The 18,156-nt window shown below is 43.4% G+C and overlaps 1 protein-coding gene across 2 annotated transcripts in view; it reads left to right on the top strand.

Moving 5' to 3' along the window:
* The first annotated feature begins 3,078 nt into the window (after window positions 1-3,078).
* GDA (guanine deaminase) overlaps window positions 3,079-18,156 on the top strand; it is a 56,918-nt gene continuing 41,840 nt past the window's right edge. The window contains exons 1-4 of one of the 2 annotated variants that reach the window (XM_048849855.2): window positions 3,079-3,141; window positions 14,478-14,566; window positions 16,060-16,231; window positions 17,533-17,620. In XM_048849855.2, coding sequence (XP_048705812.1) covers window positions 16,070-16,231; window positions 17,533-17,620 — 250 coding nt within the window. In that variant the 5' untranslated portion in view covers window positions 3,079-3,141; window positions 14,478-14,566; window positions 16,060-16,069. Of the gene's footprint in view, window positions 3,142-3,163; window positions 3,491-14,477; window positions 14,567-16,059; window positions 16,232-17,532; window positions 17,621-18,156 lie in introns of those variants that run through there. The other variant, XM_048849853.2, reaches the window with a different exon arrangement.

Raw genomic sequence — 18,156 nt, 5'->3', positions numbered from 1 at the left:
TCTGTGACATAATATAAATAATATGATGTGATCTTTTTCTATCTAGCCATAGATCATTTTTTGTACATTGAAGAAAAAAGGAGGACACACACAACGCTTTTCAGAATTAAAATAGCCACCGGCTTCCTTTCTTATCTGAGGGTGTCAGGTCGCCATTGTACTTGAGCACACTGGAGAAATGACTGGAGACTGGAGAAATGCGACAGCAGAAGTGGTTTGCTGTGGTTTCCTTTTAGCAATATCTTGTTGGCTGAGTTTTCATGTTGATAAAGCAAAAGCAGGGTTGATACAAATTCAGATACTATTTTATTGGAGCCCTTAAATTGATACTGTGGGGTTCCTGGTGGCTTAGAAACATCTTTGTCCCTCTCACCTCCCCCTTGCCTGCACTCTGCCCTGAAGGTATCATAGCTGCCGAGGATCCAGTCCACAGAAGGACGGATTCACGGGGAGTCCAGAAGTTGGGATCATTTCAACTTTTTCTTTTTAAATAATGAAAAATTCACTTTGTGTGGGTACTTTGGAAAGAAAGGAGTGTTTAAGAGGGGAGAGATTGGTAGTCTGGCAAACTGGGATAGAAGTAGGGTGACCAGACGTTCTGATATTATTGGGACCATCCCAATATTAGGGGTTTTGTCTTATATAGGCAACTATCCTCCCCCCTGCAAGTGTCCTGATTTTTCACACCTATTTGGTCACCCTAGATAGGGCATCAATGATACTGCCAAGAATGACCTTGAGCGGATCACTGCAGACTACGTGGCTCTGGGAAGAAGGATAAAGGAGTTTGAGGTGCAAGTGGTGTTCTCGTTTATCCTCCCCGCGGAAGGAAAAGGCCTGGGTAGAGACCGTCGAATCGTGGAAGTCAACGAATGGCTATGCAGGTGGTATCGGAGAGAAGGCTTTGGATTCTTTCACCATGGGATGGTGTTCCAAGAAGGAGTGCTAGGCAGAGACGGGCTCCACCTAACGAAGAGAGGGAAGAGCATCTTTGCAAGCAGGCTGGCTAACCTAGTGAGGAGGGCTTTAAACTAGGTTCACCGGTGGAAGGAGACCAAAGCCCTGAGGTAAGTGAGGAAGTGGGATACTGGGAGGAGGCACGAGCAGGAGCGCGTGAGAGGGGAGGGCTCCTGCCTCATACTGAGAAAGAGGGGTGATTAGCAGGTTACCTCAAGTGCCTATATACAAATGCACCAAGCCTGGGAAACAAGCAGGGAGAACTGGAAGTCCTGGCACAGTCAAGGAATTATGATGTGATTGGAATAACAGAGACTTGGTGGGATAACTCACATGACTGGAGTACTGTCATGGATGGATATAAGCTGTTCAGGAAGGACAGGAAGGGCAGAAAAGGTGGGGGAGTTGCACTGTATGTAAGAGAGCAGTATGACTGCTCAGAGCTCCGGTACGAAACTGCAGAAAAACCTGAGTGTCTCTGGATTAAGTTTAGAAGTGTGAGCAACAAGGGCGATGTCGTGGTGGGAGTCTACTACATACCACCAGTCCAGAGGGATGAGGTGGACAAGGCTTTCTTCCGGCAACTCGCAGAAGTTACTAGATCGCAGGCCCTGGTTCTCATGGGAGACTTCAATCACCCTGATATCTGCTGGGAGAGCAATACATCGGTCCACAAGCAATCCAGGAAGTTTTTGGAAAGTGTAGGGGACAATTTCCCGGTGCAAGTGCTGGAGGAACCAACTAGGGGCAGAGCTCTTCTTGACCTGCTGCTCACGAACCAGGAAGAATTAGTGGGGGAAGCAGAAGTGGATGGGAACCTGGGAGGCAGTGACCATGAAATGGTTGAGTTCAGGATCCTAACACAAGGAAGAAAGGAGAGCAGCAGAATACAGACCCTGGATTTCAGAAAAGCAGACTTTGACTCCCTCAGGGAACTGATGGACAAGATCCCCTGGGAGAATAACATGAGGGGGAAGGGAGTCCAGGAGAGCTGGCTGTATTTTAAAGAATCCTTATTGAGGTTACAGGGACAAACCATCCCGATGTGTAAGAAAGAATAGTAAATATGGCAGGCAACCAGCTTGGCTTAACAGTGAAATCCTTGCTGCTCTTAAATACGAGCAGCAGGCGGCGGCTTCGCACTCAGGCCCAGGGAGGCGGAGGTGAGCTGGCATGGGGGGGCGCAAGGAGGGCTGCTCGCACCGCAGCAGGTAACCCGGGGTGGGGGGGCACGCAGGAGAACCGCTCCCCACCCCAGCTCACCTCTGCCACCCTCAACCTGAGTGGGAAGCTGCTGCCTGCTTCTCAGCCCTCCCCGGCTTCCCGCTGAACAGCTGATTCGCAGGAAGCGGGGGCGGGGGGGCAGAGAAGCAGAGTGGGGCAGTGTGTTCAGGGGAGAAGGCGGAGCGGAGGTGAGGTGAGCTGGGGCCAGGCGCGGAGCTGCTGGTGGGTGCTCTGCACCCACCAAATTTTCCCTGTGAGTGCTCCAGCCCCGGAGCACCCATGGAGTCAGCACCTAAGGCACCACTTTTGATGTGATCCGTGGGGGGAGCGGCCTCTCCCTGCTCCCCCCTAGCTATGCTCCCCCACGGCTAGGAGACAGAGGGACCTGCCAGATGCTTCCTGGGAGCTTCCCCAGGTAAGCACTGCCGGGACTCCCCACCTCGCCACCCAGCAGGTCCCTCTGGCTCTTAGGGGCGGGATGGCACCCACTACGGTGGCCCACGAGACCCTCCTGCCTGGTTCTGGGGGCAGTCAGGGGACAGGGGAAATGGGTGGATCGGGCAGGGGTCCTGGGGGGAGGGCGTCAAGGAACGCGGGGGGTTGGATGGGGCACAAGTTCCAGGGGGCGGGGTGGGCAACGAGGTGAGGAGGGAACCAGTTGTTAAGATTTTGGCAGCTCATCACTGCATGTAGCCAGTGCAGCTTCCACACGTGTTTTTCGCTGAGCGCTGCTACTACAGTAGCAGCTGTATGTGTGCGTGTTTGGGAATGCGTTTGCAGCCCCAGGGTGGATCACTGCCAGCTCCCACTCCTCCTAATTAGCAAAATATGCTACGCCCAGCCCAGGTGCTCAGCAAGTAAGCGGACTGAGTTCTCTCCAGTCAGGAGGAGCTCGGCAACTTGTAGCGTTCAACGCTGACTCGGCAGCAAGGGGGGGGAGGAAGGAGCCTTCCAGCGCCGGTAACCACTCCCCAAAGGGAAAGTCATTAGGGGGTGGAGAGACAGCGCCCGGTGCAGGGGGAGCTGCTATTGGTACGCAGGGAATAGACACCAGCTCCTGGGAGCAGGAGGCAGCCAGGCAGAGCGAGCGGCAGCCCCGAGCAGCAGCAGCCCGCCCCCTGCCCGAGCCTCGTCTCTCCCCGCGGCAAGTCTGAGCGCCACCGGCCGCCTCCCTCCGGGCACCGCCATGGGCTCCCCCCAGAAGCCGCCCCTCGCTCACCTCTTCAAAGGCACCTTCGTGCACGCCAGCCGCTCCTCGCCCATGACCGTGCTGCACGGCCACCTGCTGGGCGTGGGCGACGACGGGCGAGTGAGTGCGAGGCGCGCGGGGCCCGGGGGGAAGGGCGTGGCGGCGGCGTGCGGGGGCTGTAATCCCGGCGGCACGTGTGGGAAGGGGGGGGGGCGGCTCTGCGTTCTGTTGGCGGGCGTGGAGGGGCTCGGTAATCTCGAGGTGTGCAGGGAGGGGTGTACGGTATTGCACTGAGTAGGAGAGGAGGCATGTCATACTGGGGTGCCTCGGTGGGGGTGTGCATAATAGTGGGAGGATACAGCCTTGGGGGGGGGGTTTGCATGTGGTACCGTGTGGGGGGCGAGAGGGGTTTTCTGTTGTGTTCTAGTGGGGGTATGTACATGCCTGCCACCTGTCAGGTTAACAGGTGTGTGGTTAACGTGGGCGGATGCATGCTGTGTTTTTGAGTGACTCTCCTTGCGATGTTGCAGTGGGGTTTTCAGCCGAGGAGGGGCATGAAGAGCTGTCAAAAAACAGACATAAATGATGTGGATGAATTTTTAGCGGATCTCTGCCTTTCTTTAAGAAGATTTGAAATGCTGTGGCATATTCATTTCCAGCTACACAGATGTCTCCCAAAGTATTAATTTGCTCTCACTTGTGGCTTGAAATTGTAATTTGATTTCTTGAGTCAATTCTCTGCAAAGGGTGGGAGGAAGGAGAAAAGATGTTCAGGCTCATTTTTGCTGCAAATCTTTAGGAAGCGGTTGAAAATATTTTAGGAAACAAAGTAAATAGGGGGCAGCAATAGAAGCAAATATTTTATGATCGGTAGGCGTTAGCTAGAGGTAACTGGTAATTCAAAGAGTTAGCTTCACAGACAGGATAAACTACTTGGCATCTTTGGAGGAACCTGCCCATGATGTATAGATTACTTTGTTTTCACTGTTTTCAAAACAGCAGTTAATTTGGACCATAAATGTTTCCTCCAGTTTTTAATTTTGATTTTCCATTCTCAGTAAAAATAAAATTCAGAATATATCTTTTTAAATTATTTCTAGAATAGCACATAACTCTTTGTGTAGTGTTGAATAGTCTCCCTAGACCAGGGGTGGCCAACCTGTGGCTCCAGAGCCACATGCGGCTCTTCAGAAGTTAATATGCGGCTCCTAGTATAGGCACCAACTCTGGGGCTGGAGACATGGGCGCCAACTTTCCAGTGTGCTGAGGGGGTGCTCATTGCTCAACCCCTGGCTCTGTCACAGGCCCTGCCCCCACTCCACCCGTTCCCGGCCTCTCCCCATAACCTACCGTGCCCTCGCTCCTCCCCTTCCCCCCAGAACCTCCTGCACCCCACGAAACAGCTGATTGGGAGGTGTGGGGAGGGAGAGGGAGGTGCTGATCGGCAGGGCTGCCGGTGGGTGGGAGGCACTAGGAGTGGGGGAGTTGATGGGGTGGGGTGGGGTGCTGATGTATTACTGTGGCTCTTTGGCAATGTACATTGGTAAATTCTGGCTCCTTCTCAGGCTCAGGTTGGGCACCCCTGCCCTAGACATTTTCTCTTGTCAGAAACAAAAATGTACATACAGAGTAATAATTGACTGGTGATTATACAGAACTTTGAAAATAAAAAGTACTCTGTAAAATTAGAATTATTAATATAACTGATAGATTACTGATTCAGTTATGAGTGCCAATTAAAAAAAAGAAAACTATTTTTATTAATTGTGCAAGATCAAATATGACGGGGAAGCTATGTTATTGCCCTAACAATACTAAATGTTGGCCTCAATCCTCCAATGAGCTCTGCACAGGTAGATCCTTGAGCCTTGTGGAAGCCCACTGACTTCAATGTAGCTTCATGTGTAGATAAATTATAGAAAGATCATTTTCATCACCACTTCCCCTTTTTGTTATGAGGAGGAATACAGCAATTTATGTCTGGCTTGCATGAAATTTGACAGGCATGACTCGCAGACTTTGAAGCCCTTAAAAACACACTCCCCCTCCTCCCCCTTCTTATTTTCACTATTACCTGAACTTTGCACTTTGATCTGACTGGGTTTTCATCAAATACAGATTTGATTACAGGATTAGGACCTAACTTCCTCTTTCAGGAGCCATTGTGGGAGCCTTCTTATGGCTCATTAAGGCTTGGTGTAAAACCCACTGAAGTCAATGGAAAGACTCTTCTTAACTTCAAAAGTCTCTGGCTAAAAAGTTAAATTTCTATACATCAGGGAGGCTGCCAACCAAAGACAACATAGTTGAGTGAATGGTTAAAGAGTTTGCTTAATATATTTCAAGGTTAGTGAGTTCAATACTTTAAACTTCTACTGTTATATTTTATTATTGCAGTGTTCACTGAATCACTGTATTTTCCCCACACATAGTGCCTGATTCTGTAGTTTTAATTCATGCAGAGCTCCCATTGGAATCAGTGATTGTGTGAAGACTGCAAGATTAGAAACTTGATTAGCCTTATCATTCAAATATATTCTGTATTTTCGGGAAATATTTCAATATTTTTGTTGAGGAATTAAAATATAAGACTCTCTAAAATGGGACAGTTCAGACTCAGAGAGCACATCAGGGGTCTGTGCAGGAATCTCATAGAGGTCACTGCAGGAAGGAGTGAGTCCTGGGGAGGAATGTGAAAGAGAAGCTGGAAGTCATGTGACCCATGGGAAGAGGAAGAGACTCCCATGCAGAAGGGAAGGCGTGAAAGGCAGTAGAAAGATGATGGCGAGAAGGTTACAAAGGGGCGGTGAGAGGGAGGGCTTGGGCTGAGCAAAGTGGAAGCAGGAGGGTAGGAGCTGGGTAGGGTCTTAGAGAGGAGGAGAAGTCTGACCCGGAAGCAGGAGGAGGACATTGGAGACTCTGAAGAAGTGAGTGATATGAACAGAACAGCAGAGGAGAAAAATGATTTTAGCAGCAGCACTTTGGCTGAGCCAAGTGGGAACACGTCTCAGCTGGGCCAGAGACAAGGCGGTTGCAGGAGTCAAGGGGAGAGATGACTTAAGAAGGGAGTAGAGTTAGAAGACCAGAGTATTCAATGGCAACTTGGGTGTGGGCATCATGGAGGTTGCATGCTGGGGAGGTGTAGGACAGAGCGGTAGAGAAGGAGGGGATCAAGGCAGCACGAACTGATGGCAATGAATCTTATTTTCCTTTGCATCCAGTTGGCCTGAGTGGGGTGGGAAGGGGAATTCCCTGAGGCCTGTAAAGCTCTTTGAGATCTTCAGCTGGGTGGTGCTATAGAAGGACGGGGCATTTTGGTTCCAGGATAGAGAGTAAGTTCCTGCCCCTCCCACCCTCTACTGTAACAGACAATTCTGGTGGTTCCTAAGCAATCACAAACTTTAGCCTGGGAAGGGTTGTGGCACTGCACGTGCAATCAATACCAAAATTTCCAGGGATGTTCAAGGCACCAATAGAAGCCTAATGATTTTGGTGAAAACCAGAAAACCGTAGAAGATTGATTTTCACTGGTGTGAGAGGAAAATCAGGCCCACAGAGTGCCCCTTTGGTGCTGAGTGAAAGTAATACCTGTGGTGCCCCTGCTGTGGCCTACACATATTGCAGGCAGCTGCTTAAGATGCTGCTCTCCCTCTTTGGGTGTACAACTCCGCCTCCATAAGCAGTGAAGTGTGCAACCCTCGAGAATGACAGTTTGCATGCCCTTTGCATCAATGGGGGACACACCTAGCTTTGCCAGTGACACGGCCCACTCAGAGGGGCGATGGCTGGGTGGTTTGGGTCATAGGCAGGGTCCTAATCTTCCTACACACAGCCAATTCCCAGAAGTCAACGTTGGGGGGGGAGATACATCTTTTTTTAGCCATGTCATTGCTGAACTCCTCCCTCCTGGGAGGTATTATCCTGTCTGTCTCTGCACTATGCAAGCATAATGCTTTCAGCTACTGCCATGCAGGCCCTATAGCTCACTCCTTCCCTGAATGCTTCTAAGAGTCACAACTAAGCCCCAGAGCTGCGAGATCAGGCACACAAAAAGCACTCATGCTCTGGAAACTCCACCGCTAAGGTTGCTCCAGCAACATGAACTCATTTTTATTACATATTCTGTGTATTTTAAAAGTTAATAGTAAAAGTAATACATTAATGTTTATAGTTAGCTGACTTTAGCATAGCTAGAGTAACCTTAATTTTGTAATTTCTTAACCTTTGAATGTTTACTGACAACCTTCATATTTCAGTAAACATTCTTTTGCATTTAAGTTCCTATGGTTTATTAAAAATAAGTGGACCATAATTGGCTTGTGTAATTCACAGACATTTCTGTCTTCACCAGACAATTTTGTGAGGGCCGTTTTCTGCTATTTGTCTTGTGTAGCATATAAGCTCTGCTGGCTTGACCATCTCAGTTTATCACTTCGTTGAGCCAGCAAATGTTTATCTAACCAGGTTTCAAAGTAGCAGCCGTGTTAGTCTGTATCCGCAAAAAGAAAAGGAGGACTTGTGGCACCTTAGAGACTAACACATTTAGTCTGTAGCTCACGAAAGCTTATGCTCAAATAAATTTGTTAGTCTCTAAGGTGCCACAAGTACTCCTTTTCTTTTATCTAACCAGTTGCTCATTTAACAAGCTATGCAAGATGTCAGTATGTTGATCATTAAGTGGGCAACTAACAATTTAATGGAATGTAATACTGTGCATGCTCAGCTGTGCATTTTCAAATGTGTATTGCAATTAAACATGATAGTGTGGGGTTTTATGATGGTTTAATTAGCATGAGTTTAGAATGACTGCTTTGCAGTAGTTATATAAGTCATCCGAAACAAGTACCAAGAAATCCACTTCTTTCTTACCAATCATCCTATATTCTGTTTATTTCATATTTTACAGAGGTTTTAGGGTTGTTTTTTTGATGGTCCTAATTTTTTCATCTCCCTGCACTCAGACACTTTAAGGTCAGAAAGGATCATCATGATCCTCTAGTCTGACCTCCTGCACATTGCAGGCCACAGAACCTCACCCACCCACTCCTGAAATAGACTCCGAACCTCTGGCTGAGTTACTGAAATCCTCAAATCCTGGTTTAAAGACTTCAAGTTACAGAGAATCCGCCATTTACACTGAGGCAAGTGACCTGTGCTACAGACAAAGGCGAAAAACTCCCAGAGTCTCTGCCAATCTGACCCATGGAAAATTCCTTCCTGACCCCAAATATGGTGATCAGTGAGATCTTGAGCATGTGGGCAAAACCCACCAGCCAGACATTTTGTACTAACTCAGAGTCCTACCCATCTAGCATCCCATCACTGGCTGTTGGAGATATTTGTTGCTAGCAGTCGCAGATTGTCATTGTAGGCAGTCTCATCATATCATCCCCCCGATAAATGTATCAAGCTCAGTCTTGAAGCTAGTTAGGTTTTTTGCCCCTACTGTTCCCCGTGGAAGGCTATTCCAGAACTTCACTCCTCTGAGGGTTAGAAACCTGTAAAACTACTTTTTCTTACTATCATTCATATAATTGTAAAGACCCATGGAAGGCAAGAAAAATTATCACTTAAAATTTAAGATATTAAAAATAGTTTTTATATTTTGCTCTAAAATAATTGTTTCTAATGTTGTAATTTTAAAGTCTGATAATCTCACAATCCGACAAAGATAGAAGCATGAGAAAGGATGGAGTCTCAAGACCAAATACTAGCCCTGGTGTTTTGCCAGATAATAGAACTTATGTATGCACTGGACCAGGACTGAATATTATCCATATTGAGCCTTGGGCCAGTAGAATTTTGTGGAAAAATTCACATTTGGAAGAAAGAAGGAAACAATTTTATGGGCTTTTAACAAAACAAAATGTACTTACATTTATAATATATAAAATCCAAGATGGGAAAAGTCCAGCCATATAAAGATGGGTTAATGGCATTTGGTGCAAAGTGCATCTGCCAAGATGAAGCTAATTTAGCTTGGTTGAGGTAAAACAGATTCTGTAAGTAACACCATAAATTGATAGTAATTTAATTAAACCATTAGATGTGAACTTGCCTCGGTTGAATAACCATGTGATCTTATTGCTGTTGACCTTTTTCCCATCCCACCTCTTCTGTATGTTATACTGGTTTGTCCCTTTCTGTCTAAAATTAGGCTCCGATCTTGCAAAGACTTACACACGTGTTTAACTTTAAGCATATGAATCATCCTAATTGACTTCTATGGGATTCAAATCTTTGCAGGATTAGGATTCTCAGATTTGCAACCTCATCCGTGAAGTGCCAAGCCTGGTTTCGGATGCTGTATAAATTAAACACAGTAAATAAAAATACTAATGACCATACTGAAAATGAGTTGGAACATGACTGCAAATTTCAGACTAGTTATGATCTGAAATAAATCATGTTTAAGTTCATCTCTCATTGGTGACATAGTTTATTTAGAAAGGTTTATTCACTAAGGAGAAAAAAAAAGTACATAAATGACTTATCACCTCTATTCAGCAGTGGAGAGTCAGTTACTACTGTACTTCAATATAATCAAATGAAGTTTGGGCATGTTTCTATTCTGATTTGTATCTACATATGAAGTAGTAGGTAGTGAAAAAGGTAGAAGTGTGTGGGATGTCAACTTACTGCTTCCATGAAATAAGAGCTTCACCTACAAACAAACCTGTAAAGCAGTTTTTCTCTTAGTTTCCCACACTGCAAAAGTTGGGTCACAAGTGCTTTAGGCTACCAGGAATTATGGGTGAGTGATTGATGTGGTGAACTTCAATTCTATTTTGAATTATACAGAATTGTATAAACTCATTCCACGTTTTTAATAAACTTCAGAAAGACAAAAGGTACTCACGAGTACTGGCAATCTCTCTCAGTACTGATCAGAAGTACCATTGGTATCTGGGTTAATCTGAAGATTCCATTTCTTGCTATTACAGTGCACTAGATGGAAACTGGGCACCAGTGCCCGTTTAGTATTCTGTCATTGGTACAACCAATCCACCCTGGTCATATGGGAGAACTAGTTCCAGATCATGTAACTGTACTTGCGTGGGAAAAGGGATTTTATCTGATTCCTCTGAAAATAACATAGTTTGAATTAATTTCCATGGTGCAGTCACCTGTTTGAATGGTTAGGAAGTAATTAAAAACTTTTCTTGCATCATAAAGTCCCTGGTTGTTCTCTAGTTCTTTCTCAGACACAGAGGCCCTGATTTTCCAGTGTAACTGTTTGCACCAGTGCAAGAAGAGTGCAATACATTACCATTTTGATATGGTAGTATTTTGCATCCACTTTCCATTGATGTCAATGAGTAATGAAAAATATGACCCAGCGACCATTATTAATTAGGTGTCAGTTGTTATACACAGGAACATACAACTCAAAAGCAAAGATACTTGAAGGCTGTGTATGTGACGCCTTGTGGGGAACCTACGTTTGTGTGAACAGCATGAGCCCATGTTTATGAATGTTCATTGACCTAGGTTGATTTTCAGGAGAAGTACTAGAACCCACCCTTACTCTGGTTTAATTTCATTCATGGTTCTGGACTAATCTTTCACTCAGCCCTATGTTATTGCTTAATTTTTCTGTCTTTAGGGACTGTATATTTCTGTTAGGATGAATTCTGCATGACTGATTACAGTAAGGTTTTCTGTTGTTCCAGAACTGAATCATTTCAAAAACATCTTGAGTAATGGTTTGCTATGAATAAAATACCCACTCCTGTTCCATGGCAACAAGTCTGTTTCCAGCATTTGCCATCTGGTAGTTCATGTTTGTCTCTCTCTCACTTACTTTGTTCAATAGCTAGCGTTAGTCATTCCCCACCCATTTTTACTTCAGTATCTCTGTGATATTTTCTTTATTGCTCAATCACAAATTCCAGTAGGTCTGGATTATAAAACACCTGAAGGTGTTCAACTGACTGAACACACCAAACACACTTTCAAAAAAGAGAGAGAGATGTTGCCTTGTGTGAAGCGTCAATGGATTATTACACTTCTGTGATTATTGTTAAATATTTATTTTATTGTAGTGTCCTAAGGTTCCAGAGGAACTTAGTGAAAAATCTGCAATCACACACTATTCAAAAATATGCAGCATTATGAAAAAAAAATCAGCTTTTTCAGTTAAAGTCTTCATTATTGTTTACAATTTCTTAGATTTTCTTCATGGAGACCCTTGTTTATATCTTTTCATTAAATAAAACTAACTTATAAGCACCATGTATCCAGGTACCTAGCTGGTCCATGTTAAACTATGGGTGGCTTTTTTGCTGTTTTGTTGTCCTTGTCTTCCCTATCCCTGCTCCATCTTATTGTGTGTTACATCAGTTGTTAAATCTTGTCTAAGGACTGATCAATGTACAGTTTTTGTACCACTATAACTATATGTGTTTAGAAATTAGAATAGTTAATATTTACACCGCCCTAGTATGGATGCAATTATGCCAGTATAAAGTTGCTTATAGCATTATAGTTTATTCCCTTATATTTATGCTAGGCAATTCTTTTGACCCTTATGTTGCTGGATACTGTAAAAGGGAGTTCCAGTAAGGCCACCGTAGAGCTGCCTCTTCTTTCGTATGGCATTTGAAAAGCAATGGCCTGGGATTATAATTGAATTTTAAGATTTCAAAGGCATTCTAATGCTTCTGGGGTAGCTAGGTGGATCCCCTTTGTACCACCACTGTAAGTGTGAATGATCCAGTTGTCTGGGATGTGTTGCATGATTTGTACTTCACCACAGTTACAATTTGGTGGTTTTTGGATTTTGTATTTGTGGAGGAAATATTCACACCTTCCTTGCATAGCCTGAATGCAGTTTAGTGCAGGCCCCTTCCTACAGGGAAGGCAGAATCCTGCGACTTCTTTTGTTGGATCTTCAACCAAGTCTTTGTTTGGGACATCACAAGTGGCCCACAATTCAAGCCAGTGAGTGCTGGCATCCTTTTGGTTGGCCTGTAGTGGTGATGCATGGATCCAGAAAGGCTTCCTGGATTTGGATCGGGAGAGTAGCAGCAAATTGAGATCTTGTTGTATCGGCAGATCCCAAGCGGCCAGGATCCTATTGTGCTCCTGGACCACAGCAGCATCTTGCCTGATGTTGGCAGGCATGATGCCTGCCATAACTGGTAAACGTGGTGTTGGCGTTGATTTGAGAGAGCTGCTAACAATCCTGAGCATGGCATTGATTTCAGTGTTAACGAGAATGGTGGGGGAGCTGTTGCACCAAACTGGTGTGCAGTGCTCCAGCGGTGACAAAACAAGGGCTTGTACTGACATTCAAAGTCTGCATGCTGTTGACAGAGGGCGCTACTACCCCTGAAATGGATCTTTACGGGCTGCTGGTGGAGCAGATTACTGTCATACCAGTGAAAAAGGTCCACAGTAATTATCTTCAATACACAGCAGTTCATTGAGAAGGCATTACACAAGCAGTAAAGGGTTATATGAAGCACATAACTCCTATGTTAGACATAAAGAGCTATACATTAAGAGCAATACATTTCTCTTAACAAGTCTCTCTTTCACAAACATACAGAACCAGGCCCTGCGCTAGCCTCACGCAGTTCCTGCTTGGCAAACAGAGAAGGTGATTACCAATTTCATAGATGGCTTCTTCCCTCCTGGTCTGTTCTTCTCAGACCTCTGGTCTGTCTCGGATTCCCTCGAAGCAAGGCCTTGCTTGCCTTGAGACCCCTCTGGTTCACAGTCCTACTTGAGCTCACGGAGCAGAGTTCTGGCTTCTCTGTCTAGCAGCGTTGCTGCTTCAAATGTCAATTAAGGAATACCAACCACAGTAATTTACTTTGCTTCATTCTTACACTCTTTTTCCTCAAAGGAGTTTCATGCCTTAAAAGCATGCTCTGTGGGCGTGTGGTGACTAAGTTTACCTAATTAGTGTTTTAGAAGGGGATGGGGAGGGTGGTACCGAATGAAGATCACCCCACATTTACACACTTATCAATCATTCGCTCTGGCTTTCTGCATGGTGTCCTTGCTGTATGGTCATTATAACGAGGTTGACCTGCGCTCCACGCTGGAACTTTATACATGTGATATTTACTTTTGCATGGGCCCATATTTGCCAACCAATAGGTTCGATATCGATCGTACATGCAGACTTTGCCAGTTCTTTATCAAATTTGCTTCTGCTTAAAGGGAACCTGCTCCCAGGATCCTCTGCAGCCATTCACCCATGTTTAAGTCATGCCAAGTTATACTCAAACCATTCATTCAGTATGGCCATACCAATTTGGCACCATCCCAACACAGGCATCGCATCCCCAGGATGTTAGCAAGCTTCTGAATGATGTTAACCCTTCTTTTTGGTGGTGTCAAGGTATTGGCAATAGCTTGGCATCTGATCGATGGTAACTCCAAGGTGCCATGGATTGTGGTCATGCAATAAAGGCAGACTAGAAAAGTCCACTTTTGACGGCACGTTGGCCTCGTAGTTGTTCAAGTGGAAGGCAGAGATGAGTGTTTTCGAAGGGTTTCAGTTGCCAAGCTTTGAAATACATCTCAAGTGTCTGGAAGTCATTTTTCGTAACCTTCTCTGTGGCCTTCAGAGAGGATGCTTGCGTTGCTAACACAGTATAATCTGCCTAGATGAATTCACAGGATGATGTGACTGCAGTGTTGCTGATATAGAGATTGAACAGTGCAAGCGCTAAATCAGATCCATAGGGCTTAACTGGGAAAGCCAGTACTACTAGCAGAATTGTTGTACACCAGCTGTTATGAAGTGTGAAGGTAGATGCTGGAACTATGCCAATCACATAGTGGTGGACTTGTTATTGAGTGTATATAGTGCCTGGATTCACTTCCCATAAGAAGTTACAGGTACAAGGTGGGTTGGTTTCCTTAGTTTCGTGGGTTGGTTTGCTTAGGACCGTGAATAGGCATTTCAAAGTCAGACCTGGGAAATGAGGTAGAACGTGTTTTAATACAAGCCCATTTCTGCTGTAAAGAAGTATGCACTTAAAATCAGATGTTGTAAAATGATTACTATTTTGTCATCATGTGATGTTAATGTTGTGTATATATTTAAATGCAATATTAAAACATTTAACTATTTTGTTTTTCTCCTTAGATTGTGTTTTTGGAGCAAGCAGATCAGCAAGAGCAACTAGCTAAGAAGTGGGGCTTCAAAGCATCTGATATAAGAGAGCTTAGTAATCAGTAGGTATTGTATTTAAGTTCATTTAGTCATTTTGGTTTCAATTTGTTCCCTGGATGACTGAAGTATTATATATGTATTTGCACTTATGGATCCAGACTCCATTCTGTCCTTTGTGGTTTTGCCTGTGCAAGGAATTGTGGATTGGGCCCTAAATGTGGACCATGAATACGCTTTTTTCATTCCATGAGTTGGGAGTTTAGCAATGAGTGAATTGTGCTACCTGATTCATAACTCTCAGATTGTAAAGCCTTATTTAGGCTTGACAAATAACCTATTCTTTTTGCATCACTGTAAACAACATTCTCTATCTTTTTTAGAGGTGTAAATTTACATTCTGTTGTCCATTTTGTTGGCAGCAGGCGGAAAACTCCATGGCTGAGTTAATAAATTGGGGTAGCACTTCACTTTAAAATTCTGTCTGAGCTGTCAGTTAGCATGATCTCCGTTTGCGTTACCTACCCGTCTGATAAGACTGAGGCATAGATTTCAAAATATGACACATTTGTACATTTCACACTGTTGAACAGTTGAGCAAACAACACATACAAACAAAATTCTGCCAATATTAATCCAAATTCAAAAATGAATTTTGATTCAACCATACTTACAATCCTTGTGTTTGTGCTTTGAGAACATTCAAATTGTCAATATTTATTATCAAAATAGTAACAAGAAGCAAATTTGAAACAAAAATGCCTGAATATTTGGCAAATGTGAATTCTGAGTTGTATACTTAATTGTAATATTCAAAATACATGCTGTGTAGGTTAGTTACATATGTCACCCAATCAGGGGGCAGAAACTGTAGCATGTGACTTATGGAGCAAATTTCAAAAGTTTGAACATAAAATGTTCTTAATTAACAATGCACAAACTTCATACAGGAAAACTCATGAAGAAATTTGTGAATAATTTTGAACAAATACATCTGAGACTTTCATGGTTTGTTTATCATTTCATAAACAGAAAAAAGTGAAATTCAGCAAATACGTTATTATGGACGATTCACTCAGCTCCATTGCCAAATGCATTTTTTTAGACATCTCATCACATTTGGAAGAAATATTTATAGCCATAGAAATTAGTTTCCAAGAAAATAACTTCAGAGTATGAGAATAAGAGTTTTGTGAGACTACAAGAGGGGAAAATTATTATTTTCTATGTTTTTAAAAATATTTGACATCATATTTACTTTTAATTCCTGGCGGAGCCCATGACCCAGGGCTTCTGGTGCTGGAAATCCACTCAGAGGGGTAGTTGTGGTGACACAAGGCAGTGTCCTGGAGTACTTGATGCTGCACACAGTAAAAGGATTTACTTCCTTAGTAGACGTCTGTACTTTGGATGCTGAAGATCTGGGGTTCAAACCCTGCAGACCACTCATGCTGGGGGCCATCACACAAGCATGTTGTACAAAACAAAAACATAAAAGTTATTCTTTAAGAGCAATTATTTAAAAACCCAAACTACTATGATTTTTTTTTTTAAACAGTGAATTCTTCATGCCAGGAATGGTTGATACTCATATCCATGCACCTCAGTATGCATTTGCTGGATCAAGAATAAATCTACCTCTTTTGGAATGGTTAAACACATATACATTTCCAACAGAAGCCAAATACAAAGATAATGATTTTGCTGAAGAAGTATACACCAGAGTTGTAGTAAGTACAGCAAGTGTCTTCTGCATACTATTATAAGGTAAAGTGCACATTAATGAACTATATCAGCTTTCAGAAGCTGACAGTACAACTAAAAAAAATAATAAGGAAGTATATTAAAATTTATATTATGAAAAATAGGAACTAAATAAATTGGGAATATTGTCATTGTTCAAGATTATCCCTTTCTAATTCTGATGTCTAGGAATGTGATTAGAGGTGTGTGAATTCAGCGAAGTTCTTAGCTTCTGTTTTTTAGGGTTTTAGTGGCTTGCAAAGTTGGTTCAAGTTTAGCAATCTAGTACAAGTATAACTATGATGTAGTTCCACTAACTTTTTCATTCGTATTACAATTTAACTTATTGCACAAGTCTGTTACTTGAAAATACCAGCTTTGTGGACTTTGTCAATATGTGTTTCTCAGTAAAACAGCATTTAATTGACAATGTTGTCTCACCTTTATTAAATGTGTACTTTGCTAAAAAGTAAGATGCTACTGTGATGGGGACCAATATAAGAATCTAGATAGCCCTTTATTATAATGTGCATCACCAAGATAGTTCCTACTTCAACAGTTGTAAAAGTCCATAAAATTAATATGAAATAGTTGTGAACTTCTCAGTTAAGACTAAGTATAAATTCACTCAAATTATCCATAATGTATATATGTCTTTTTGCCTAATTGCTTACATCAGAACTCATTTTATCACATGATAGGCAGCAATTAACATATATATCACCTATCCTAGGCTCCAGGCACCTTTGCCAAAATTTAAAATGCAAACACAAGTAAAGCCAGTGACTGCTGCACAACCCCAAGCCAAAGGAGACTATCAACATCTACTTCAGGGAGACTATACCTGGATATGGTTTCTCTATGATCTGACCCAAAGATGAAAGATTAGGTAGTGTATTGTCAGCATCACACATTGGTTTCTTGAGTAGAGGCCTCACCTCACTGCAGTTTCCTTAAGAGATACCTACTCCCTGAAGCAGATGTTTATAGTCTTCTTGCAGTTTACCATCGAGGGAGGACATGGATCCAAAGGACACATTGTGGGATGAAGGGAACTGTTACGGTTTTGAACTGATAAGTATATCAGCCGTAGTTTTCCCTTTAAATACATTAATAAGAATTGGCTATAAAATTAGTATTTTTTTGCTCCTCACTTCTCTTTCAGTCCAAGTCAGTGCAAAATTCTGTAGAGCCATCTTGCAGATTAAAACCACTGATTGCATGTTCTGTCATTTTGGCAATGTGACACTTTTTTTTCATACAGCTCAAAACTGAATTCTTTTTATAGAGAAGAACGCTAAAGAATGGCACGACTACAGCATGCTACTTTGCAACAATTCACACAGCTGCTTCTTTGCTACTTGCTGAAATTATAGGTAAGAACGTAAGAGTGAGTTTGTTCAAATCAATGCAGCTATGCTGATTTACACCAGTTAAGAATCTGCCCCTCTATTTATTCTCTCCCTGAAATCCAACTATCCTTGCTCAATTGTTCAATCCCTCTCCCACTCATTGACTCCCATTTACCCTCTGCTCCATTAATTACCACCAGTGCCACCCCATGTCCCAGTAAACAATTGTAGCTCCCAAATCAACTAGTACATCACTCATCTCTTTATGTGGCTCTGCTGCTCCTGCTCTGTTGCTGCTTGGGTACTGGAAGATCCTATGCCTAAACGGCAGGAGAAACAGCCAATATCTTTGCTCCCTATCCCACTCAGGCATTGGGGTGGGGGTCAGTGCCAAGATCTTCACTCACGCCTCAAATCTGGAGAGAGGGAGCTGCACCAAGCTCTTCTCTCCAATCCACAGGGAAAGCAATGTTGTCAGCTCCCACTATGTTATTGCATGGCTTGCGATAACTTGGAATCTTTCTTAAATCCTCAGTTTCCAAAATCAAGTGATTTTTGTG

Source organism: Caretta caretta, chromosome 5 (genome assembly GCF_965140235.1).
Source record: "Caretta caretta isolate rCarCar2 chromosome 5, rCarCar1.hap1, whole genome shotgun sequence".
NCBI lineage: Eukaryota > Metazoa > Chordata > Testudines > Cheloniidae > Caretta > Caretta caretta.
This window is presented reverse-complemented; position numbering and strand designations above follow the sequence as displayed.